This window comes from Vanessa atalanta, chromosome 5, assembly GCF_905147765.1.
Source record: "Vanessa atalanta chromosome 5, ilVanAtal1.2, whole genome shotgun sequence".
In the NCBI taxonomy this organism is placed as follows: domain Eukaryota; kingdom Metazoa; phylum Arthropoda; class Insecta; order Lepidoptera; family Nymphalidae; genus Vanessa; species Vanessa atalanta.
In genome coordinates, this window is record NC_061875.1 from 11,285,860 (window position 1) to 11,310,980 (window position 25,121).

General features: G+C 31.7%; 2 protein-coding genes and 1 pseudogene across 3 annotated transcripts; 2 read left to right on the forward strand and 1 right to left on the reverse strand.

The window, feature by feature from the left end:
* The first annotated feature begins 947 nt into the window (after positions 1-947).
* On the forward strand, positions 948-2,424 carry LOC125063929 (annotated as a pseudogene).
* Positions 2,425-3,032: 608 nt separating this feature from the next.
* LOC125064182 (ATP-binding cassette sub-family D member 3) lies at positions 3,033-25,008 on the forward strand. 2 transcript variants are annotated; one of them, XM_047671103.1, is made up of 16 exons: positions 3,033-3,061; positions 3,244-3,366; positions 3,778-4,029; positions 11,588-11,657; positions 12,311-12,408; positions 13,598-13,778; positions 14,181-14,250; positions 14,753-14,847; positions 15,422-15,539; positions 16,346-16,443; positions 17,112-17,301; positions 18,379-18,508; positions 19,104-19,278; positions 23,652-23,825; positions 24,086-24,190; positions 24,589-25,008. In XM_047671103.1, the coding sequence occupies exons 2-16, from the start codon at positions 3,260-3,262 to the stop codon at positions 24,721-24,723; spliced, it is 1,998 nt and encodes a 665-aa protein (XP_047527059.1). In that variant the 5' UTR covers positions 3,033-3,061; positions 3,244-3,259; the 3' UTR covers positions 24,724-25,008. The 2 variants fall into 2 exon arrangements, with proteins under 2 accessions (XP_047527059.1, XP_047527060.1); XM_047671104.1 differs by having other exon boundaries at positions 3,041-3,057.
* LOC125064183 lies at positions 21,374-23,288 on the reverse strand. Its single transcript, XM_047671105.1, has 3 exons — positions 23,094-23,288; positions 22,652-22,904; positions 21,374-22,569 (listed from the first exon to the last, which is right to left on the reverse strand). Exons 1-3 carry the CDS (start codon positions 23,286-23,288, stop codon positions 21,374-21,376), a joined length of 1,644 nt encoding a protein of 547 aa, XP_047527061.1.
* Positions 25,009-25,121: the final 113 nt, after the last annotated feature.

Here is a 25,121-nt window from a genome sequence, read left to right on the forward strand (position 1 = left end):
TAGTTCAGGGAAAAAATATATATTTCTAATGAAGAAGGAAGGAAAGAGATACATTTTTAATGGTCAAATTAAATTAAGAATAATAATATCTTAAAAAAATATATTATTTTTAAATATTTCACCAATAAATTCTTAAAACACACACTGGCATCTCATCAGGGAAACAATTTTAAAGGTCGAAGCCGCAGCCGAAAAAGCTGATGCAAATGATGTATTCGGCTCTTATTCAAAAGTATGTCTTTCTTCGGGTTACAGATTAAACAATTTGATCTTAGAGTGATAAATTTGTATAGAAGCCATATTTATTGACAATGCCTTAATGTAAAAAACTCTTAATAACTTGTAATATGATTATAGCTGGCAACACTTTACCCCTCCTATACCGTGTTGATCGATAGCGTTATTTCATTGCGGCAAATGTAGAATTATATATCTCTCTCATTCTTTCACATAGCCAGCTCGTTATGATAAAAATATTTCTACACTGTTCTATTAGTATTCTTGACATAATTGGTTACCTGGTATTATGTTTCCAGAATGTTCTACCATTACTTATCTGTCATTGGTTGAAATGGAATTTATGGAATCTGATTCGCTAGCTTGCAAGCCTAAATAAACAGCGCGGCAAATCATTCAATATTTAAAAAGAAGAAGTGAACTCAGTGGTTTGTTCAAATATCTTAGTTATTTATTAAACTGCCTTTTTTAAGTATAGTGAAAACGTGATAATTAAACTAAACTACAAATGCCAGCCATTGGAAGTGATTTAGCAACAACATACACTTCTGTTGCAGTTTGGCAACTTTGAAATAATCGCTAACGACCAAGGAAATCGAATTACTCCATCATATATTGCAATACGGACACTGAACGCCTCATATGTGATGCAGCGAAGAGTCAAATAGCGCTTAATCCCAATAACACAGTGTTTGTTGCAAAGAGTTTAATTTAACTTCAATGACTCTGAATGGTCTGATAGTTTTGCGAATTATCAATGAGCCTACTGAGTTTAGATAAAAACCTCAAAGGCCAGCGAAATTTCTTGATATTCGATCTCGGCGGTGGTACATTCGACGTCTCCATTTTGACATTACATTGGATTTGAAGATTTTGATAACCAGGACGTAAATCATTTGGCAGATGAATTTAAACGAAAATAAAAAAAAGATATGCGTGGCAATTCACGAGCTCTTCGTCGGTTACGAGATGTGGCTGAACGGGCGAAGCAGACATTGTCTTCGAGTACGGAAGCAATAATTGATATCTATGCTCTTTGCGAAGGAATTGATTTCTATACTAGAGTATCAAGAGCACGATTTGAAGAATTGAAGACCCATCTATTTCGCGGTACCATTCGAAAAAGCACTAAAAGATGCAAAAATGGACAAAAGTTCTATCCACCATGTTGTATTACTGAGAGGTTCTACTTGTATACCAAAAATACAAAGCATGTCTTAAAACATCTTCTGTGGCAAAAACTATACCTTTCCATTAATCCATTTTAAGCTGTCGCTTACTACACCGCAGTACAAGCTACAATTTTAAGCGGCGAACAATACAGTAAAATTCAAAAGGTCTTTTTGGTGGATATTACAACATTGTCACTCGGTATTGAACCGGTGGGCGGCGTTATGACAAGAATCATAGAAAGAAATGCTAAAATCCCTTGCAGACAAACTAAGACGTTCACTACATACTCTGACAACCATCCAGCTGTCACCATACAGGTATATGAAGGTGAGTGTGCACTGACCCAAGGTAATCTATACAATAAATACTAGGCCGCTTCGATTTAACTGGCATTTCACCAGCGCCTCGTGGTATTCCGAAGATCGATTTAACGTTTGATCTTGATGCGAATGGCATTCTCAATGTCTCTGCCGAAGAGAACAATACGAGTCGTAGTAAGAATATAGTTATCAAAAATGATAAAGTACGACTATCTCGATCTGTAATTGACCGTATGCTTGCCGAGGCAGAGTAATATAAAGAAGAGGATAATCGTCAAAGAGAACGAGTATTGACCCGCAATCAGCTGAAATCATGCGTATTTAACGTAAAACAGACTCTGGGTGATGCTGGCGCTAAGCTAAGCGATCAGGACAAGCAAACGGCTCGCCAAAAATGCGATGAGGGTCTAAAGTTGCTTGACAATAACACACTGACCGAAAAAGAAGAGTACGAACACAAGCTAATAAAAATACAGCGAGTATGCATGCCTACAATGATTATAATCCATGGAGCCGATACAAGTGCAGAAGAAACACCTGGTTGCTTCGAGCAACGTAGTCTCAACATTTGGGACCAACGTTAGAAGAAGTTCATTGAGACTTAATATAGGTATTTGGTTTATTAACTGATCGGTTCCTATATCAAAGTATTATAGTTCATGTAAAGAAAGATGTTACCTTAATTTATTTTCACCAAAAGTTTTCCAAACAACTTCAACGGATGATCATGTATTTTTAAAATAAATGAATTTATTAAATATTTATACATTTATATTTATTTCTCAATATTTATATATATTTTAATCTTAATTTAATCGTAAATGTATCCGTGTTTTTTAAATACGATAATAGGCATGCGTATTTAAGTAAAATAAGCCTAATTTATTATTTCAAAATTAATTAAAATCTACAAGACAGAGATTGGACACCATAAGCAAGATTTCGATTTTATAAAAGTGCCTTGCGGCTTGTTACGTTATTTTTAAATTTAATAATAATAAACACAATGCATAGAACCGACAAAACAGGCTTTTTATTCAACGGCTAAAATCGTTTATTTATAATATCAATTAGTGTCGCAAGTCTTTTAACGCCATAATCTTTCTATATACAGTATCGTAAATCTCAGATTAGGAGTTTATTTAGTATATTTGTCTAACTTTCAGAAATTTCAGGAAATCATATTTTTAATGTGGAATAAGCTTAATGAGAATCGGGTTACTAATTATTAAACGTCACTAGTTGTGTCAGCTGTCAGTTCAATTGTCAGGTGTCATAGCAATTTTTACTTTTGTAATTTGTATTTGTAATACCTATATTTTTTCCAGTAGGTAACCATAAACCAGTTACATTTACAAGTTTATCGCGCACACTTGCCTAAAATCGTTTGGAAGAATACAAGTCACATAATAACAGATAGCGCAACATTTTCATTCAATCACATATAAACGTATAATGTGTTATAAAGTGATGATATAATGTGCATATGATAAAACTTTTAATATTGTTTTAGTGCTAAGTTTTAAAAAATGGCCCCGAATTTAAGCAAATTTACCTCCAGAACTGATGTAAAAATTGGTATAGCCGCTTCTGCGGCATTAAGTGCTTGGTTATTGAGAAATTTCTTAAAACCAAGGTAATTATAAATCGATAGTACTTTTCCATTCCATTATTAAATGTATATTATTATAATGCCTATTAGTAGATAATTAGCATTTAATCAGTAAAATAAGTATATAAGTAATTTTTGTGATAGTTTTGAAGATGTATCTTTTGTAATGCAATTTAATACTATTGTTTTCATTATACAAAAATAATCATAAATTGTGTATCTAGACTTAGATATAAAATTTTATTATTGCTGTGTTTGAGTAGCATAATTAAGAATGTAGTTAATATTGCTATGATTGCTTTGATTTTAAAATGTAATTGTACTTGAGATATATATTTTTTAAATATATAAAGAATATATATCTTAGAAATACCTATGACAATACTTTAGATATATTTCACATATTACTAAATCTATATACTTTATTTTTTACAGTACTTCCAAAAATCTCAAACCTGGGCTCTCACCTGAAGAAAGAGTGCAATATATGATTAAAGATAAAGATAAAAAGGGGCCAAAAGCACAAGTAGATGCCAGATTTTTTGCTGAACTAAAAGTACTATGGGGTATAATGGTGCCAGGACTATGGACCAAGGAAAGTGGCTTCATGGTGTTAATAGCTCTTTCATTAATATCTAGAACACTCTGTGACCTGTGGCTTATTCAGCATACAACACTTGTAGAAGGGTAAGCATTATTTATCCAATTAATAATATCTTATATGTTATACGTGTTTTGGGTACTGGTAATGATTTTTAGAAAATAAAATTTTATTTTTAACAAACTTATAAGAAAATACTTAATTATATTTCATTTAAAAGTATTAAAATATTAACAAAATATTATATAAAGTTTTATATTATAGTTTGCCTTTTATGTATCATTATGTAAAGGTTAAGTAAGGTAAAATTATTGCTCTATAATCTATGTTTTCACTGTAACAACAACATTTTAAATTGCTAATTTAAGTTCATATCGGTTCACAAATATTTCTATTGTATTCAAATTTATTAATTTATTCCGGGGTGGTGGGGTAACATTTTTGTGTAAAATTTAAATTTAAAATCTACATTACAAAAAAATTACATATTAATAATTTAATTTGAGTTTGAGTAATGAAACAGTGAGCAGGATGCCTTTGAATATTACTATTATAAATGAATATTACTATCATAAATGAAACAACATGGATACCCAAAGAAGATATGTTTCTGATCTATGCTAATACAGTTAATCAAATATGTTTTTTTTATCAGATAAATTATATTAACAACCTCCATTTTTTAAATAATTTGTCAAGTTTGTCAAGTTATGGTACCTCTTACTAAATTAAATATATTTAGTTGCAAAAGACATTACAAGGTTGCTATGTCACAAAAAGTGAATAAATTTTTAATGTAATTATAACACTATATTGCTACCACAATCAAGAATTTTTCGTCAGGAAATTGTTGGGTGTTTCATCATAATGAAGCTACACGAAAAATTAGCTTGATAGTAATCAAGTGCAAATATGGACCATGGATCCTGGACTAGAAGTGCAATGACATTAGATTTAAAATTCTGCATTAAAAGTTAAAACCCTGTGACTTGTGACTGAGATTGTGACTTGTTACTGCTTCTAACAACATCCATATTTTAATTTGTGCCTAATTTTGTGAGAAAAATAGGTGCATGGCGAAAAAATTGTTCTTTAATTTTCAGTCCAGCAATTGGAAAAGTCATAAAGTTCCTCGATAAAGTCAGTTCAATTTGGCATACAGCACTGGACAGTTGCTTTAATTTATTTTTGGCCCTTTGTAGCTCTTTTCTGAATGCTCAATCACTTGCAAAATGAAGGCAAGACTGTTTGACAGTAGTAGACGAAGGGGTGGGTAAAGATTTAGTTTCAATATAAATTAGTTATATGTTACTAAACTTCATACAAATAAACTATATAGTATATATTTATGTAATTTTTTATAGCTAAAGATGAAAATAACAAGTTTTGAATGTCTATAAATTGTAATCATTCTTTTATATTGGTACGTCTAACTATACTTGACTTAAATAAAATCACAGACTGTTTTTCATGTGCTGTATTCCATTCTATAAAACAGAGTGTCATGGCTGTAGAAGAATTGAAATTCGAAAAAAGAATTATCTAAATGTAATTGTTGTCTTAATTTTTTCAACATAAAAAAGAACATTATCAAATAGTATCAATAAGACTGATGTTACATAGTTATAAAGTCTGTGTATATATAAATTTACTGAGGTCTTGTTAAAAACTCAATAGGTATGTCCACCGTCTAATAAAGTTGTAGACATGTACTTGTATGGGATAAGTACAAGATAACATTGCTTGTTAAGGTTAAAGGATAGATAATAAGTGAGTAGTACAAACTAGGTATGCCCAATTTAAAAGTCTTTTTTATCGATATAAGTTTTTTTTTTCAAAATCTACTGTTTAATGAGTAAAACGTATTTTTTGTAATGCTTACCTGAAAAATAAAAATCAATATACATAAAACGTATATCAGTCAAGCTGCAGAGCATTCGGAGGTTTTAGTATAAAATATTATAAGCTTTGACTATGGCCTTAATGAAAGTGAATGTCAGGTTCTTGGCAATATATATACAGATATACAGTTAAAACCGTTTATGGCGACACCGTTTAGAACAAAATATCGGTTATAATGACCAAAATCAAAGGTCCTGGTTGAATGCTATATAACTGTCGTATAAAAATATTGCTTTTTACGACATTGCTTACTACGACATAACGCATTAAACGACCACATTTCGCTAATGTTTTCGAAAAATTATATCTGTAGAACAACCAGCTGATCCGTATTGTAAACAATTTGAATAGGCACAGTGTAATTAATGGTTTTAATGGCTATTATCGTAAAAGTAAACACGTGTCGAGTTTAGGCACAAATTAAAGGTGTAATTAGGGTCTTTTGTAATTCTTAGAACCAAAACAAACGCGTTTGTACACAAGACGCACCAAAACACAGTGTTGAGTTAATTGTGAAACTGTCAACATGTCGGGAGCAAAAAGAAAGCAGATTAATATCAAAGAATGGTCGCGTATATTCAAAGTTAGAGAGCGATATTAAATTTAATAAGCGTTTTGATTGAAATAAACGAAATATAATTTAATTTCATATATTAATACTATTTTGCCAATAATACCTATGACCTACACATTAAATAATACCACTTCATTAAAAAATAAGCATCACCGTTTGTTACGACTATCGGTTTTTACGACTTAATATGAGTAGTCCCTTCATTATAACAGATTTTGACTGTATATATATATATATATATATATTCGTATCGTATCGTATATATATAATCGAATTCGTAGAATATGTATGTATGTATGTATATATATATATATATATATATATACATACATACATACATATTCTACGAATTCATCGTCTTACAACACAATAAGTACAAGTAAAACTAATTTTTAATTAAAAAAAATATTTTACAAAAATGTCGATGAAAGATTCCTAGTTGCCTACAGAATTTAATTTCGTACTGTAATACAAACTGTGTAAGGAAAATTATGACTGAATATCAATAACGTTTTTCCTTTACTTGTATCGATTTTATTTGTATTTAAAGGTCATATTAAATGGCGTGATTAATCAACTCACTACACATACACATTTTCTACTATTTCACTTGAAAATTAGTGATTTTGCCGATTTGCACATATCGATCGAAAAATGAATATCAATTACCCCTTTAGAGTTACGAAGAGTAATCCAGAAGTAACGATTTTACTTTATAAACTGATAAAGTTAATGATAAGAGGGCTTGAAACTAAATAACTTTAAAAATAGATTTAAACGAATGCTTTCACTTTAAATAATTGACGTGAGCAAACAGGTTCTTCAAGTGTGCTAAATGTCATTGAATTTAAATATTGTACAAAGAACAATCCAAACATTATACCCTGTACAAGTCAGCTTGATCTTTTTGACAGATGTAAATTTTTCTGATCGACATAACTTTGCAGTTTGCAATGACGACATATTATTTTATTAATTTAATGATTTTAAAAATTATAAAAAATATTTAATAAATACTTATAACACAAAAGTCCCTAAAGATTCAAGCGTTATCAGAAAATTTTAAGACATTTTATTGCTTCAAAGTAAAATTTAAATAGGAACACTGAAAAGACGCTTGTACAATATTACATCGGTCGGACGGATGGGACACGAATAACAGGCAAAGGTTACAAATATCGAGTTATTGTTACGAACTGGGGTCTCTTTAGCTGGTATAACTTTTTTTAGAAAAATTAGTTAAAAAAATAATATTGAATTCTAATTTGAATTACGCATTCCATCGTTCCAACGACTGGCCATATAAGCCGAACGTCGGGAACACTCGGGGTCAGTAGTGTGAAGCAAAGTCAAAAGGAAAGAAGAGGTTAAAGGAAGAAGTTAAGAGAAAGCAAGACTACCCATCCGTAACATTATTATTGTTGAATTTAAGTATTGTTTTTTTCGTCCAAAAATTCAATTGGATAAAATAGACTTTCTGAATGAACAGATTGCTTGCTGGAGTGATTGAGTACTGTTTAGCAATCATACTTAAAATCGAGAATGAGTTACCAGCATATACAAAGTTTTATACTGAATAACATGAGATTGATTTATTTAATTGATTAATTTATTTTTCCATAATCATAGAAAAAAAAAAATAATAACAGTAATATATAAATGCTTGGTAAGTTCGAGACTACTATTATTATTTGACAACAAGTAAAATATTCTTTATATTCCTTTTTTTATGTCGAATAATAATAATGGCGAGCTATTCGTCGGTTCGCTATAACAACTATTTACATCATCTCCAATTTTACTTTATAACATTTAACTATAACAGTCTATCTAACGCATAATATTTTTTGAAGTCGAATTTGCAGTTTCTCAGTTCTTAATTTAAATAAAATTAACTGCAAGATCTCTAGCTTTTCAATATAGATAATAATACATATGAATAAACTGCTTAGCTTAATTCAAATATTTTAATTATAAGTACAATTAAACCAACAAAAAATATGACCACGACTCTTCGGTGATGTAGATGAGTGAACCACGGAACCACGTGCGTTTTATAAAATTGCGTCACAAAAACTTTCGGTAGATCACGTTTCCTCAAACGAGGAATAATAATGGTCAGAAAAAAATAAACGTGTACTAAAATAATAATCTAAAAGTTGGCGCCCAACTTATATTAAATATGTATTGTTAAAATTATTTTATAATATTCTAAATTGATGACGCGTGAAATATTTTTCTATACACATATTCCCTAACTTGCATTATAAAGTATTTAATGGAGCCTTTATAGTTGTTACTAAACCTAAAAATAAGTTTTCACTATTTTAAATCTACATAAATAAAAGTAGTATAAAACTACAAATTCATTGCAGACACTAAGCGACCTACCAACACATTCGTTTCTATTAGCATTTATATGCATTATTAGTTATTGCATTATAGTGTATTTGTAGAATAATATATCCTTGTGTATTGTGTTACTAATTGAATAATGTATATAATTTTATTCATCTATGTTATGTAATGACTAATGATATTAACGCATTGAGTTATTATTTTGTGATTAATGCGTTCCTCTTCTAAGTCCACAGATTATTAATCTATATCTACTTTTATTCATAAAAAGCTGAAGACTATATAACTGTGTTTTTAATTTCCCTCGATGTTTAACGGTGTAATCGCAAGCATATTATATAAAAATACAATGTGTGATGAATCACAATACAATGACTAGATGAGTTACTCGTCGTATTACTCTCAGTAACATATTATGATGTCCTAAAACATAAAAACTTTTTATGGGTTAGTCCCACAATTTCAAACCGGGACTTCGATATATGCAGCGGTATAAGCTGGCAACTACAACCAGACCATAACATAGTCTGAGTATGAAAGTCTCTTTTTTAGTTATACGAATTTCTAACTAATATAATATATTAAACTATCTACGTAAATTGTTTAACTTTAAATAGTTAGGGTACTACTGTATCAAACAGTACCTATTTGCTCATAAATTATAATTAAAAATGTAAATAACTTTCATAAATAAGGATGGACGCTCTTCCGATCTGATAATCATAATCGCCGGTGATCCAACATTTTAAATCAAGCTCAGGTCCGTTCATGTATATAGTATTGTACCTATAAGATGGCTTAGACGAATATCAGTTAGAGGCCCTGAAGAAGGAAGAGACAGAAGGCGCTAGGAGAGTTTGCAACATAAACTAGCTTGCCTATCGGTCTTCTACAGGTTATTTTACGGAGAGAGGGCTCAGGGCCCTTCTAATACCTCCTTTATCCTTCTACCATAGGACAACCAAATACGGTGCGACCCTACTTCCCTACGTCATCGAGATTCCACCCATACGTACGAAGAGTATTGCTTCTCTTTTATTATATTTGAAATGTTCTTACGGCGTCTGTGTTTCCTGAGACTTTCAATCCGAATATCTTCAAGGAAAAAGTGAATGGGCATTTTCTATGCAAACGCGTTCCATACTTACTATCAGGTATGATTGTAGTCAAGCGTAAGCCTATCAAAACGTACACGTAAATTTAATCATTTGTAACTCAAAGATACAAATAATTATTATATATAAATAGTTGAGTTTTGAACGCTGATAATACAGTTTTTAGGCATTAATGTAGGTTCAAAGCTGTAGTGGAATTCTAATTCAACACACGCGGTTAAGAAAGTTAGACTGACTGACATTGATACTACTCGATTACTATACTAGATAGTTTTACCTTCGAGAGGATTATAATAATATTGACATTCTTATGGTATTTAGTAAAACCACTATATGTATACTATATCCATGAAAATATTGATTAATTATATAAAATGATAAACAATGTATAAACACGAGAGTATGGAAAAACTTGTAACGTCAAGTTTCCGTCTCCACCAAGTGATTTAATCGTTAATCGGGCAGTGTTCGCTATTATAATATATATTCTTTACTTGACCTTTGCCAATTAATAAATTTAAATCTAACGTTATTAAAAAAAGTGAACTATAAGGCGCAATACGCGATAATATTTGTTGGTACCTATTCAGAATTAAATAATAATTGAATTGTATTGCCCAAATAATTGAGTTATCGGATAAAAGTACCTACTGAGTTTCATGCTGGTTCTACTAAAGTACATTCCGAACCGGTGGTAACTTTAAATAAAAAATAATCTTGTAAAAGGACAATGCAAAAGCGTACAACCTCAATAAATAAAATAATTTAAATTTTGTTCTTTTTCTTTGTAATGTTTTATTTATTTTATCATTGAAGATATTTGATAAACTGTATAGATATTATTTATTTACTAAAAATGTTTACATAATAATCGGAGTCACTCATGATTGTATCTCCATTCAAATCGCAAAGTCCATTTGCAAAGATAAACATTAAACATATGTAAATCATAATGGACTTTGCTTTTCACGATACATAATGGATATGCACAACGCACATAATTAGAAACATTTATAAGTAGTAAAAAAAAATAAAAAATAACAGCATGTTAATGTCCAAAAAAGCCAAAAGCCTCGTTCACCTTTTTAAGGAGAAGGTTTGGAGCTTATTCCACCGGACTGCTTCAATGTGTGTGTAGCAAGAGCAACAGCTCTTGCAAGTTACTTACAGTAATAATAGTAGCGAATGTAGAAATGTATGTAGGAATAAGGAATGTAGCGTAGTATAGTTATATAATATAGTTAAATTTATTTGAGTAAAATCAATATATTTTTTAAATAAGTAAATCAATATAACGCAAGGCATAGAATGCTCTTTTAAAAAAATAAATGTTAAACAAAATAATAGACTGTAGGGTAAAAATCCAATAATAGTAGTCTTAGTTATAAAATAGCCTATATTATGTATTATATCGATGTTTGTACGTTTGGTATAATTGTCTGTGAATGTTCGTCTCATACTTGTACATAGTTTGTCGGTGCTTCTCGATAAAATTTTAATTTCGAACCGTACACCAAGGAATGGAATATATTGACATCAAAAGTCGGTTCCATATTTTATGAATAAAAAACAATTTAATTTTGCTGCTGGTAATAATGATGTTTCATTTTAATAAATACAAATACTATTTTTATACTGTTATGTATAATTTGTGCGAATACTAAATAAAAAGTTATAATGAATTAATTGTTTCAGGTCAATTATTACAATGAATCACAAGGAGTTCAGGCGATTGTTATTGATGTTCTTCACGGCGATGCCTTTGGTATGTTTTCAGTTTTATACTATAACGCATTTATATTTGCGTTTCAAATAGACACAATTGCCTAATGGTCCAAATGTTATATTGACTCAATTTTTCAATTGATCTGGGCCGTAACTGATAATTTTATATATGAACTACAAATATGTCTTGGTTCTGCAAAAGTATAATACCAATAACAACATTAAAGTAATAGATATTATGTCTTTCGAATAATAATACATAAGATAGTTTTGTATGTTTGTTTTTTTATTCCTGATTCAGGCAAATGTTTTTGTTATTAAACCAATTGAAATCTAACTCGCGATCACTTATTGGTTTATATTCATGGGCATGGCTATATATATAGTAATTAAATAAAAGTTTTATAATTTGTGAGGTATAGTTTAGGTTATTATTTCAATATTGCAGATATACAAAACAAAAACAATGATATCTCAAAAGTAAAAAATATCTGATAATGTTACTAATATCAGCCGTGGGAAAATGTGGCGGATGCTAGTCAAATAGGTTGTTAATTGTGTAACTAATTAAGCTACAAATACAAACAATACAGCGTAACTGGATAAAGTTATTTATTTACGAGTACTCATTTTTAACAAACAAGATATGTAATCACATCTCACCTTGATGCTATATAAACTTTTTTTTTTCAGATATCTTTAGTAAACAATGTCTTAAAGTGGAGTATAGGAGAAGTTAAATTAAGATTGAGAACTAATCTTTCCTTACATTTATATCAACAATATTTAAAGTAAGTATATTTATCATATTTTCTCCCACCATTTGCAACCAAACAAGCACCAACCAAACGAAATCCAAACTATTAAAACTATAGATTTTTTAGACACCTTATATCTGTCTCTAGTGTGTTTTATTGTATTCGTGCATTTACTACAGCTAAATCATGAGTGAGGAAAACATTATCATGGTCGATTTTCTTATTTAACAACTCTGCTGTTTTAGTTTTGCATTTTGTTAATGCATTTTAATAACATCGGTCTATTATTATTAGTTATTTGACATCGATTTTTCTTTATAAAAATATCTTTGATACAACAAATCATAATTCAAAAATTATTTGGCATACATTCTAATAAACTTAAGTCGAATTGTAATTTTAACAAGTTTATTAATTAATACGCACAATAAATAAATGCCTTTTGCTGTGATGAATTTACGTCGGTTCATTGTTTATTACACATCTCAAACAATCCTATATATTATAGTAATTCTAGGTAAACAAGTACAATTCTAGGTAATGAATAAAATAAAAAATAAAATTGTACATATTCACAACTGCGTCGTAATCGGGACGAATCTTTGTGCTCACATTTGAAAGCTGTAATAACTGGGCTTGCAGAGCTACAGTTATTCAATTGACCGAGTTGCAAAGATCGTTAAGTCGTTAACTGACTCTTTATCATCTTAATTAAATATAATATTCATATTCATACATCGTTTTACTATGTATAAAGTATTTTTTTATATTTATGTACTCATTTACCACAAATATTATGTTTCCGAAACCGGGAAGTAGTATCATCCAAAATTATTGGTAAATACTTTGCAAATAGCGGTTACTAAATTAAGCTCATGCCTTTTTTAAAAATAATATTGGTATTTGTGTAATTATTAAATTGTGTACAGACCTAACACTTAACTGATACACAGTATTCTTATACATAGTACCGTGTAGTATTTAGATATATATAGCTAGTACATATAGCTAGTATAGACAAGAGGCGAAACAACTTAGATCCTTCAATTGATAGATAATTGATTGTGAATGACTCGTACAATGACAACGGCCTCAGGCGAAGATAACTACCATCATAATATTACTCTTTTACCGAATGTGAATATAGTATAGTAAATACACTGACAAAAATAACTAATTAAATCTATGGCTTAAATATGATCACTTATATTATTAATTTTAGAGGTTTCACATATTACCAAGTGACGAATCTAGACAACAGAATATCAAACGCAGACCAGTTGCTGACCACAGATATAGACAAATTTTGCGATACCGTTATAGATTTATATAGCAATATTAGCAAACCTCTACTAGACATCTCTATATATTTGTACAGATTGACTGTTAATTTGGGACCCTCGGTGAGTAAATATTGTAGATTTTGACTTATATTCGCTGAGCATTTTTTCAATATTTATATTACGATTATACCTAGTTCATATTAAGTTAAGGAAATCAGCATGTGTCAAAATAATTGACTTACCTCAGAGCGAAGGTTTTCCGGCAATTTTTTTTTTATTAAATATAATTTTATTATGACTTCGGTCCATATAAATACATATAGTATATTTAATTTTTATATTTTTAATCTCGTAGACGAATTGAAGGTTCAGTAAATATTATAAAATATATGTCTAAGGTAGAATTGAAAATATCAAACCGATAAAGAAAAACATTAACGTCATATCAAAATAACGTACTTTAACTCATGATTTTAGTGGTGCTACGTCAAAGAAAACTAAAAAAAAAATTGTTTATTTCAGACACCAGGCATTATGATGATTTACCTGTTCTTCTCTGGTATATTTTTAACGTACCTCCGAAAACCCACAGGTAAATATTTTATAATAAATTATAAATCGCATTCAGGATTTAATGTAATGCGATATTGATATTTCCATATTTTTTCCTATTATTATACAACAAGAAACAATGAGTACATTATTAAAGTGCGATGGTTAGATAATAATTTATTAACATACGAATTACAACTAGCTGCTTTATATGATAGCGAAGATAATTAATTTGTATAAAGTGTATTTATTTTAAACATATTCAACAAGTAGATGCTTGAAATTATTTTATTTTTTATGAAACGTTTTTTATTAAAAGTTGATGTTATTGCGATTAAAAACTGACGACTTGAGTTTAAGTAGTCACTAGATATATAATGCAACCTAGATATATATATATATATATATATATAAATATATACCTAAATTGATATATGTATACTTGACCCATATGCCAATATTATGGTATATGTGTACATGTGATCTAGTTTTAGTTCGTTCCATCATAATTTTATATTTAATGTTATTTTTTTCGAATTCAGCTCGAATGACAGTTCAAGAACAAAAATTAGAAGGTGAATTCAGATATGTTAATTCAAGACTTATTACAAACTCTGAAGAAATTGCATTCTATCAAGTGAGTATGTAGTTCTTAAACATCTTTGTGATTCACAGAGATGTTGTAGAATCCTGAATTAATTTTATTTTACATTATATCAGAAGATATTACTCTTTATCAACCAAAGGCTGCATAATACACATTTCTTAATTACGTATTATTAATCTTAATGAAAAAAAAAACACAATTATGATAATTTTTCGTGAGCCTTTTTTGTATTTATATAATGCTTTTAGAAATAAAATACCATTTAATATACAGTAACAATGTTATGGTTTGTAATAAAATGTATATTTAATTTAATTCACAAAGTAACCAAAATTAAAAATATGATTCAAACACCAGATAAATAGGGAAAAGGATAACAGGTAATTGAGTTTTTCCGTCGAATAATTCTCAGGAACGTCTATTAATATTATTATCCCGGAATTTGGTACAATTTACACTTCTATAAAGTATTTCGGATATGCTGTCCCATCGCATTACGAGAGTGTGGGATTGCTACTTATATTAAACAATTTTATTATACAAACCTTTCGATACGTCAAAGTCGATACAGAAGTTCGTATGTAACATGTACATTTGTTCTCAGGGTAATCATCGCGAACAGTTAACGATACTCGCCAGCTTCTACAAGCTGACGAGGCATCTTCGCAACTTCCTAAACTTCAGAGTCGGAATGGGATTCGTTGACAATATTATTGCAAAGTGTGAGTAAAATTTTTCATTAGGTAGTTGTAGTAACGTTACTTTCCACTGCTAGTCAAGGGCATCTTTTCTTGAAGATACGGCGTGCAGCTTATTCTTCCACACTGGTCGAATCCTGATCGGTGGACACAAATGCGGCACATTTCCATTCATCATATGCAAGATATGATTTAATAAAGTTAGATGTTGCACTGTTAGCAATGCCTTATCATTCTTTGTGAACATAGTGAAACAATTATTGTTGAAACATTAAATATGAATATACGTGCATACAACGATGCCTTTCAGCTTTCCAAATTCAAACACGGATTTCCTCATTATATTTTCCTTCACCGCCGAGCGCGAGATCAAAACTCGTTGATAGTTGCCCGGACGAATAATTAAGATATTTACATACAGAGAAGCATGGTTTACTAGACCAATATAAGAGTTTTCTAGAATTCGGAATATAATGTGTTTGTGATCGGCTTTGAAGACAAACATTATGAGGAAAGCTATACTTATGTGTCCGTAACAGCCAAAACGACCAATTAGGTCCAATAGTGGGGCTGTTTTGGAATAAAATTCTGCTGTATAAATTTCCCGCAGTGATAATTCAAACTAAGCTCTAGTAAACGAAGTTTGTCTGTTTTTCATATATATAGTTATATCCATAAAAATTTGAACGAATGTGTAATAACTTTAGCAACAATGTAACAATTCCGTTGGATTAATGTAATTTTTTGCGCCTTGATAATCTTAAATAATTATTACCGTAATTTAATTTGGAATGAATATTATATATTATGAATTTTTTACTTGTTTACAGATATCGCCATCACAGTCGGTTTCTATGCAGTATCACGACCGTTCTTCGTAAAAGACCACAATCTGTTAACGGCTGGCACTGAACAGGACAGATTCAGGGTATTTCATTTGCAGATACTTATTTGTTATTATGTATCTACTAAATAATGCAAGAATTTAAACAATCGTATTACATACTAAACAATATAGAAAATATAAACATACCATAGAGTTATATATATATATGTAATTCGGTACACTATATTATGCATTACAAGAAATCTTAATTGTCATATCTCTATTAAGATTAAGACTATTCCATTCAACTACATATTCACTTGGATAATAACTCCGCGCTCATTCAAAAGACACGTTTTAAGGGTCCCTTATAATGAATTTAAGACCAAATATGTTTATTTTTCCTTTCCTCTTTTGCCTTACGTTTAAGATATTAAAATCCTCTAGTCAACTAGAAGCTGGCATTCTGTAGTGGGGAGGTCCTATTCTACAAAAATGAATAGTAAACCTAATTTTATATATTTCGGCTGAGATGGCCCGGTAAGAACACGTGTATCTCAATTGATAATTGCGGTGCAAATCCAGGCAAGCACCACTGAATTTCTTTGTGCTCAATCTGGTGCTCGGCGATGAAGGAAAACATCGTGCGAAAACCTGCATCTATCTAATTTCAAGGAAATTCTGCCACGTGCCCAAAGAGAGAAAAGGTCACAGCCCAGCAGCGATAGCTACGGGTCGGTCCTTCAAGTTTACGTTTCGGTGTCTTGCAGCACTACTACACCTACGGGCGCATGCTGGTGAAGATGGCGGAGGGCATCGGGCGGCTGGTGCTGTCGGGTCGCGAGCTCAGCAAGCTGGCGGGGCTGACGGCGCGCGTGACGCAGCTGCGGCGCGTGCTGGGCGACATCAACCGCGGGAACTACACGCGCACCATGCTCGAGCGCCCGCCCGGCCACGACGGTACTGGCTCGATACGGGGCTCCCGGATATAGAAAGTTATTGGGGTTTTCTGTCGAAAAATTCGCAGTAGCAGTCTGAAAGTGTGTACAGTCCCGTGCCTCGGATAGCACGTGAAGCCGTTGGTCCCGCACCTAAACTCTTTCTGATCGTGTCGGATTTGCTGTCTCAGCGTATTGTCAGAGTGACCTTGTGCTTGCTCACACTTGTTGCCTATAATATGCCCTGCGTAGTTAATTGCTCACATGACATTGGTCGCCGTGAACGAAAATCCGCCTTACGACATCGCAATTATGTCAACATAAACTCTAATAAGGCTGAAAATTTAAAAGTTTTTGTTGTGCATCATATTTAAGAGGAAATTTAAAATAAAACTGTAAACAATTTGAAATTAATTATTTTTCTTCAAATTTTTCAAAGTTTTCTTAACTTTTATTTGCATACATTTTTTCTTCCTCTTATTATTTTTGTACAATATTTTTAGTTTTTATAAGTTTCTATTTTTAAATAAGTGAACCCCTATAAATACCCAGTACATCTTGATTTCCCCCTAAGTTAGAGGGTTACCCCTCCAAGTTGGCATCACTGCATGGACCAGACCAGTCACATTCCCATATGAATGTAATCGTAGTTATAATGAAAGGCTACATTTTGGAAAAACGATCTTAAGGAAAATATTATATCTTCTTGTTTATGGCAGACTTTCCTTACATGTTTCTATTTTATTTCAAGAGACTGTATATATGTATATATAAAACAAAATATATGTATATATAAAAAAAAGCGAGGCACTCAAAATTTGAATAATACAATTTCAACATTATATATTATATTATATTATATAAAATATAGTAATTGCTTCACCTCATAAATATTGTTCAAACGGAATCCCCCTTGACAATGGTATGTCACCTCCTTTCAAATGTCCAATCACTGATGAGCTAAAGAGAAATCGATGTTTAACAAAATATTAACTATAAAAGCCCTCAAGGGAATTATTTAGTGAGTATAAAACCTTTAAAGGTTGAAAGATGTCGCCTTTACAACCCGAACAGATTGCTTATAAATGATTTCGTGCAGGCGCCCCGATGCTGCTGGCCCCCGGCGCCGGCCGCATCGTGTACCAGGACAAGATCATCCGCTTCGACCGCGTGCCGCTCGTGACGCCAAACGGAGACGTGCTCATCAAGGAGCTTAGCTTCGAAGTCAAGTGAGTCGACCGGTTGACAATGAAAATATGGTTTGTCTCGATTGGTTGGTTGCAAAGAATAGCAAGTTTTTTGGTACAGTATAATTGTCACTGATATAGACCGAACCCTCGAGCCATGGACAAAATATTATAGATTCATTTTCATTCCCGAAGGGTTAAGTAAAACCGCTGACTCCTCCACTCCACCACTCCTCGACGAGTAAGAGTGCTCGATTGTAAATCATTGAAATATTATCATACAAACGAGGTTAAAACTTAAAACTATTAATTAAATTCAAAAATCATAGCTAAGATTTGTGTTTGAACTAATTCGCAATTTTTACAGATAAAAATCTGTAAAAATACAACTTCTAATTATTTATTTTATATTTAAAATTAGCTACGGGTGATGATTTAATTTAATAAATTTTCATTTCATTTATAATAAGTGTATACATAGAAGAAACCTTTTCAATCTAAAGAAATAACATGTCACCTAATATTTATTTATTAACACACACACGTGTGAACCATTCATTTGTGTAAACTAAAATAGATATGATTAACATCCTAATTATATTAAAATAATATTCTTTAAAATAATACTATGTTGCAGATCTGGTATCAACGTGCTCGTATGCGGTCCGAACGGTTGTGGAAAATCTTCAATGTTCCGTATGTTAGGCGAGCTGTGGCCAATATTCGGAGGAACACTCACTAAACCCCCGAAAGGAAAGCTGTTTTATGTCCCACAGCGACCTTATATGACCCTCGGCACTTTTAGGGATCAAGTAAGTGAAGATTAATTTACCATACAGTGCATCCGAACCTAGTTTGCGTTAAAATGTTGTGTTAACTGTTAACCGAGAGTTCATTTTCATGGTCTTTAAATTTTTGATCCTGTAACGTGATTTTTCTAATACAATACCTTTGCGACGTATGCTCACTGCACAATTCGCCAAACTTACAACAAATACACATTTTTTTAGAGATATATTAATATTCGAAATATTCTTAATTAAGTAGGCTTATACAATAGGCTTGTTTCCACTAATAATAAATCGGATGTCTTTGAGTTTCTAATGATTAACCATGATAATTAGTAAATAAAAAAACAACTTTTCTACAAAAATAATAAAAGATTAATAATATTTTTGGAAAATAAAATCGATAAAATGAGGCGTTTTATCACGTGACATTAAACACCAATCAGAGTCGCGTGACGTCACACCTCACGAAACAAGCGCGGAACGCTACGTTGTAGCTATCATTTTCGACTTTCGTATAAAGTGAACAGGTTATTTCGAGCTTGCACCAATTATTATTAAAGTAATTCAGTTCGTTTATAGTTTTATCTTGAAAGACAGGTATAATTCGCCATGGAATCGGGATTTAACAAAGCAAACAGCAATAATTTGCCCAAAATTGACGTCGTTATGCTTGGCAATTTTTTTGCAACTAACACCGACTTTTGTTCATCGGAGTTCCGCAATGTTAAAACTTCTATGTAAGTATTATATGAAGAACAAACAAAGTCTTATTTAATTAGCAGTCAGAGAATCGCATTTACCTACTGTGGAAATACTTAACTACTACTAAATACTTAACTGAATTTGAGGTTAGTGAATACAAAGTGTAAATAACTTTAAAATAATTCGTTTTCAATTTCAGGTCATCACGAGCTTCATACGGAGATGATGTTGTAAGCTATGTACAGCTTAAGCGTGACGACAAATTATGTATTGTAAAATGCAAAATATGTCCTGAGCACAAAGTTCATTCAAAACTTTATAGATGCACACTAGTTGTTGATGAGGAAGATGAGAGTATTCTCTCTGTACAATGTGAAGACTGCGTAGCTTCGCAGGGTGGTTGTAAGCACGCAATAGCTTTCTTAATGTGGGTTCATCGACGAAGTGAGGAACCCTCATGCACTGCAATTGAGTGCTATTGGAAAAAATCTAAATTATCGAGAGTTGGAAGTACTTTTAAATATATTACAGCAAAAGATTTATCCAAAGGCTGCCCGCTTTTACAAGCAAATTCAACAGTTTTGCTTAAGTTTTTAGAAGAGGGACAGAAGAGGAAAATTGAGGATTGTGAACTCTTAAAGTATCAACCCACTTATAGTGTGAGTGAAACACAGGCTGTGTCAATGCATCAACTTGTGTGGAATTTTAAAGAGAAATGTGTTGATGAATTTTTAAAAAAAGTTCAGATATCTGCATCATTAATATCAAAAGTTGAAGAAGAAACAAGGGAACAAGCCAATAGCTCTCTTTGGTATGAGCTGCGATATGGAAGAATAACTGCATCTAGAGCATTTGAGGTTAGCCGATGTCAAAAGAATGATGGTACACTCATATCCCTTATATTAGGTGCAAAGATACCAAATACTTCAGCTATGAAACGTGGACGCTTACTAGAAGATGAAGTAAGAAAAACTGTGGAAGAATTACTAAACAAAAAAATTAATAAATGTGGACTGGTATTAAGTTCAGTAAATCCTATGATTGCTGCTTCCCCAGATGGCATATTTGAAGATGGTGTAATTGAAATTAAATGCCCCAATAGTGTGAAAACATATAAAACTTATATTAAAAACGGTGAAGCCACAGAAAAATATAATACTCAAATGCAAATTCAAATGTATTTAACAAGCAAGAAAAACTGTTTCTTTTGTGTAGCCGATCCAGATTATTGCCAAAATAAAAAAGTTGAAGTATTGAGAGTGCCATATGATCCTAAACATATAGAAAATATAAAAATTAAGTTAATAGAGTTTTGGAAAATAAATATTTATCCATTATTATATAAGAGTGTAGAAGTATAAATAAATAATAAGAAATATATGTATTTAAAAAAAAAAGTCTTTAATTTTATGTCTTATTTTATTAATGAATCTTGTATATTAATTAAGGCACATGCTGTAATTATTATGTCATCAAGTATTTTTACAAAGTTAAAATTAATACATGCATGTGGTTTAAGCATATGAAATTCACGTAAACGCCGAATAACTCGCTCTATATGTATCCTTAGGCTAGCTATTTGTTTAGTTAGTTTTGCTTCAGTTTTATTCATCTTTACACCTGTTTTGACACTAGGGGGTCTTACTAGTGTAATACCAGCTTTTTTAAGATATTGTTCTAAATGTTTGAAACCCCTGTCTGCCAAAACAAACATACCACTTTGTAATGTTTGGACAAAGTCACAGGATTCAACTAAACAAGTGTCGGTTGTCCTGCCCCCAAATCCCAGAGAAATATAGTTAACTAGTCCATTTGGTGTACAGGATATTAAATATTTTATAGTGTTGGCTTTTTTGTAATCTGACCAGGTTAATGCTTGATTTATTGCTTTAGATGGTTTTTCTATCTCTATTTCAAGGCAGTCTATAATGCAACTAATATTATTATATTTGTGCCTGAATGCCATGGGTAAAGTTTTTTTAATCATTTCTTTATCTAGGGATACAATAAAAGGCCTCATAACACTAGCTATTAAGGGAATATTTTTTGAAAATATCTTACTTAAATAAGATGGTGTCATTGCATAATCATCTGACAGTTGATTAAATGAAATATCCAATCTTATTTTATTTAAACAAAACAATAAATGATGTTTGGGAATATTGACTTCATCTTTTATTATATCAATCAAATAGTAACACTTGCTTGGAATACCAATATACAGTCGAGGCTTTTTTTCAATTTTTTTAATCATATTCAATATGGTCTCTTTTGCTTCTGGTGGTAGATGTAGATAGTACATATAACAACTGGTGGTAGATGTAGATAGTACATATAAAGAAATGTCACTATCTGACTGTTCTACTTCATTAGACATATTTCTTGTAGTTTTGCTGGGACCAGACATAGAAGGGCTTGGATTTATAATGGTTTCCCATTTAAACGGAGACGTGGAAGTAGATATTGTTGGTGGTTTCAATGGCGATAGTGCCTTTTCTGTTGATTTATTTGTAGTCTGGACAGCTTTACTTCTGAACTTGTGTGTTATTAATGCTTGAACAGATTTATTTGCTGTTAGTTCACATAAAGTTTCAGGTACATTCTCTGCAACTATTTTAAAATCTGGAAAATAAAAAATATTCATCATAATAATCATAATAACTGCAATCAGTATCTTTTGTTTGTTACCTACCTGAACTTGTGTTAGAAGTATCCTGGACAGATGAACTGGGTGTCCTACTTGGTTCTGGTTCTTTTAAACACTCTGCGATTATTGACATCCTTTGTTTTTTCAACACATATGGTCGTTCCTTATAGCTGCACATCCGTTTCCTTCTATCTTCTTGGCATTCGAACTTCGTTGGTATACAACCTGGTTTCATGCGCACTTGAGAGACTTTACCCATAATATGATACTCTGCATAATTAGTCATATCATTTGGCAACTAAAAAAATAAGAAGAGTATGAATTATTACATTTTATAAAACGAAAATAATATTTTAACTCAAGCAAATCACAAAATCCTATTCTAGTCCTAACATTTTATAGGTTATGTGGTATATTATATTTGCTAAATTCATTTCTTTTACTATACGTTTATAAATAGATATATCAAATTGTATTTAATACTTACATCGAAATGATCTTCACAGAAATAAATTGAGGAATTAGTTGATAAAGTAAGAGCATCTTGCCTCCTTGCCATTTTTAACCACTTTCTTCGTATTTCTTTATTGTTTGGAACGTATATGAATAATTTGTCCGGCGTTTTTATCGTTGTACTTTCACATTGAGGCACTATACAGTACTTATAATACGAGGAATTCATTATTTATTAAAAAATACAATTGACTGTCATACACAAACACGGCTGTTTCGTGAGGTGTGACGTCATTCAAGACGCCATGACAATCTTGGCCTTTTTCGCGGTCAATTTCAAGTTCATTTCTAAAAACTCAAAATACTAACGTAAAAAACCTATTTTTCTTAAAATAGTATATTTTTGGGGTGAAATAGATGCTAAGCTATAGTTTTAAACTAATTTCCAAATTTTGTCAACTAGCCTATTCATTACGCAGAACTATATTTAAACAAAACTACCGCGGACTCAGAATGTAAATTATATGGAAGAAGACGCCCTCCGCCGCGAGCGTCGTTAAGCAGGTGCTGACTCGAAGCTCTCCGTCCGCAGGTGATCTACCCGCAGACGCGCGAGGAGATGTCGCGGCGCGGCCGGACGGACGACGAGCTGCTGCGGTTCCTGGACATCGTGCAGCTCTCCTACCTCGTGCAGCGCGAAGGCGGCTGGGACGCCGTCGAGGACTGGATGGACGTGCTGTCGGGCGGGGAGAAGCAGCGGATAGCTGTGAGTGACCGGCTCCGGGGCACCTGGGCCATAGCTACGTATTATGTTATACGTACCTTAAAATATTTCTGGTACTTAATTAGTAACTCAGACTCCTTCTCATTTAATTTTATTCTGGGGCTTCACTTGGCACTTATAAATACCGTAAATAATTTGAATTTATAAATAGTATAGTACGTCGTTATTGGTCATTGGTAAAAAGTAGTTTGCCAATGTTGTCTCAATGGTATCTTTGGCAATGATATAATTTGCTAACGCAGATGGCGCGGCTGTTCTACCACGCGCCGCAGTTCGCGATCCTGGACGAGTGCACGAGCGCCGTGTCCGTCGACGTCGAGGGGCAGATGTACCAGTACTGCAGAGAGGTAACGCGACGCTGCCCCCTTGATCTAGGCTCATACGACTCAAAAATCTACTGGCTTTCTCTCCCTACCTATCTAAACTTATCTAATTATTTTCGTATAGTCTAGTAGCTCTTGTGTCGGTTTTGTTTAAATAAATATATGTATCATTTTAAAGTTAAGTTTGAGTAAATCAGTCGCGGGTTCAAATGTAAGAAAACTCTACTTTTATTTGTCGCTGGGCTCAAAACAATCATACGGAAACTGTATGTAATTAAAAGAGTTCTGATACAACATTGTTTTGCCTGCAAATCGTGATACAATAGATTAACTGAAATACTTTTTCTTGGCTGGAAGGAAGAATCCTAGTTTCTCGAAAAGACGTTAGCTAACATTACTACTATAAAATGAAATGTTTTCAGATGGGTATATCACTCTTTACCGTTTCACATCGGAAATCTTTATGGAAACATCATGACCACTACTTACAAATGGACGGCCGCGGAGGTTACGTCTTCGAAGAGATCGACAATGAAACGACGGAATTCGGCTCTTGATCCGCCTTTTTGGATAAATAGAAACTTCTAGAAAAACCAGTAAAAGATATATACCTATAATTTTACGGATAATATAATATAACAAGTTTAAGATCTAATACAATATTGTATGTATTCAGATATCTCCGATAGCTATTAATGTTGTGGTTTGTATATTCCGATAACTTCATTGAATCACAATAATAGTAATTGTAATATTTTATACGTATCTAATGTGATCCTATATCCAATCAAATATTATTATTATATTTAAGTATTTCATATACGTAATAGAATTACTAAAGTACCGTGTACTTTATACTTATGTATTGAACAAATACTTATGTATGTGTTCAATACATAAGTAAAGTAAAGTAGTATATTACTTTTTGAACAAATACATATGTGTATTTCTTAAG

Bases quoted from the DNA above. Each gene is read 5' to 3' on its own strand.
- LOC125064182 (XM_047671103.1), top strand. From the start codon at position 3,260: ATGGCCCCGAATTTAAGCAAATTTACCTCCAGAACTGATGTAAAAATT. The intron at 11,658-12,310 runs GTATGTTTTCAG...TTTTTTTTTCAG, and splicing joins TCTTCACGGCGATGCCTTTG to ATATCTTTAGTAAACAATGT. The intron at 15,540-16,345 runs GTGAGTAAAATT...ACTTGTTTACAG, and splicing joins TGACAATATTATTGCAAAGT to ATATCGCCATCACAGTCGGT.
- LOC125064183 (XM_047671105.1), bottom strand. From the start codon at position 23,288: ATGAATTCCTCGTATTATAAGTACTGTATAGTGCCTCAATGTGAAAGT. The intron at 22,905-23,093 runs GTAAGTATTAAA...TTATTTTTTTAG, and splicing joins TCTGTGAAGATCATTTCGAT to TTGCCAAATGATATGACTAA. The intron at 22,570-22,651 runs GTAGGTAACAAA...ATTTTAAAATAG, and splicing joins TACTTCTAACACAAGTTCAG to TTGCAGAGAATGTACCTGAA.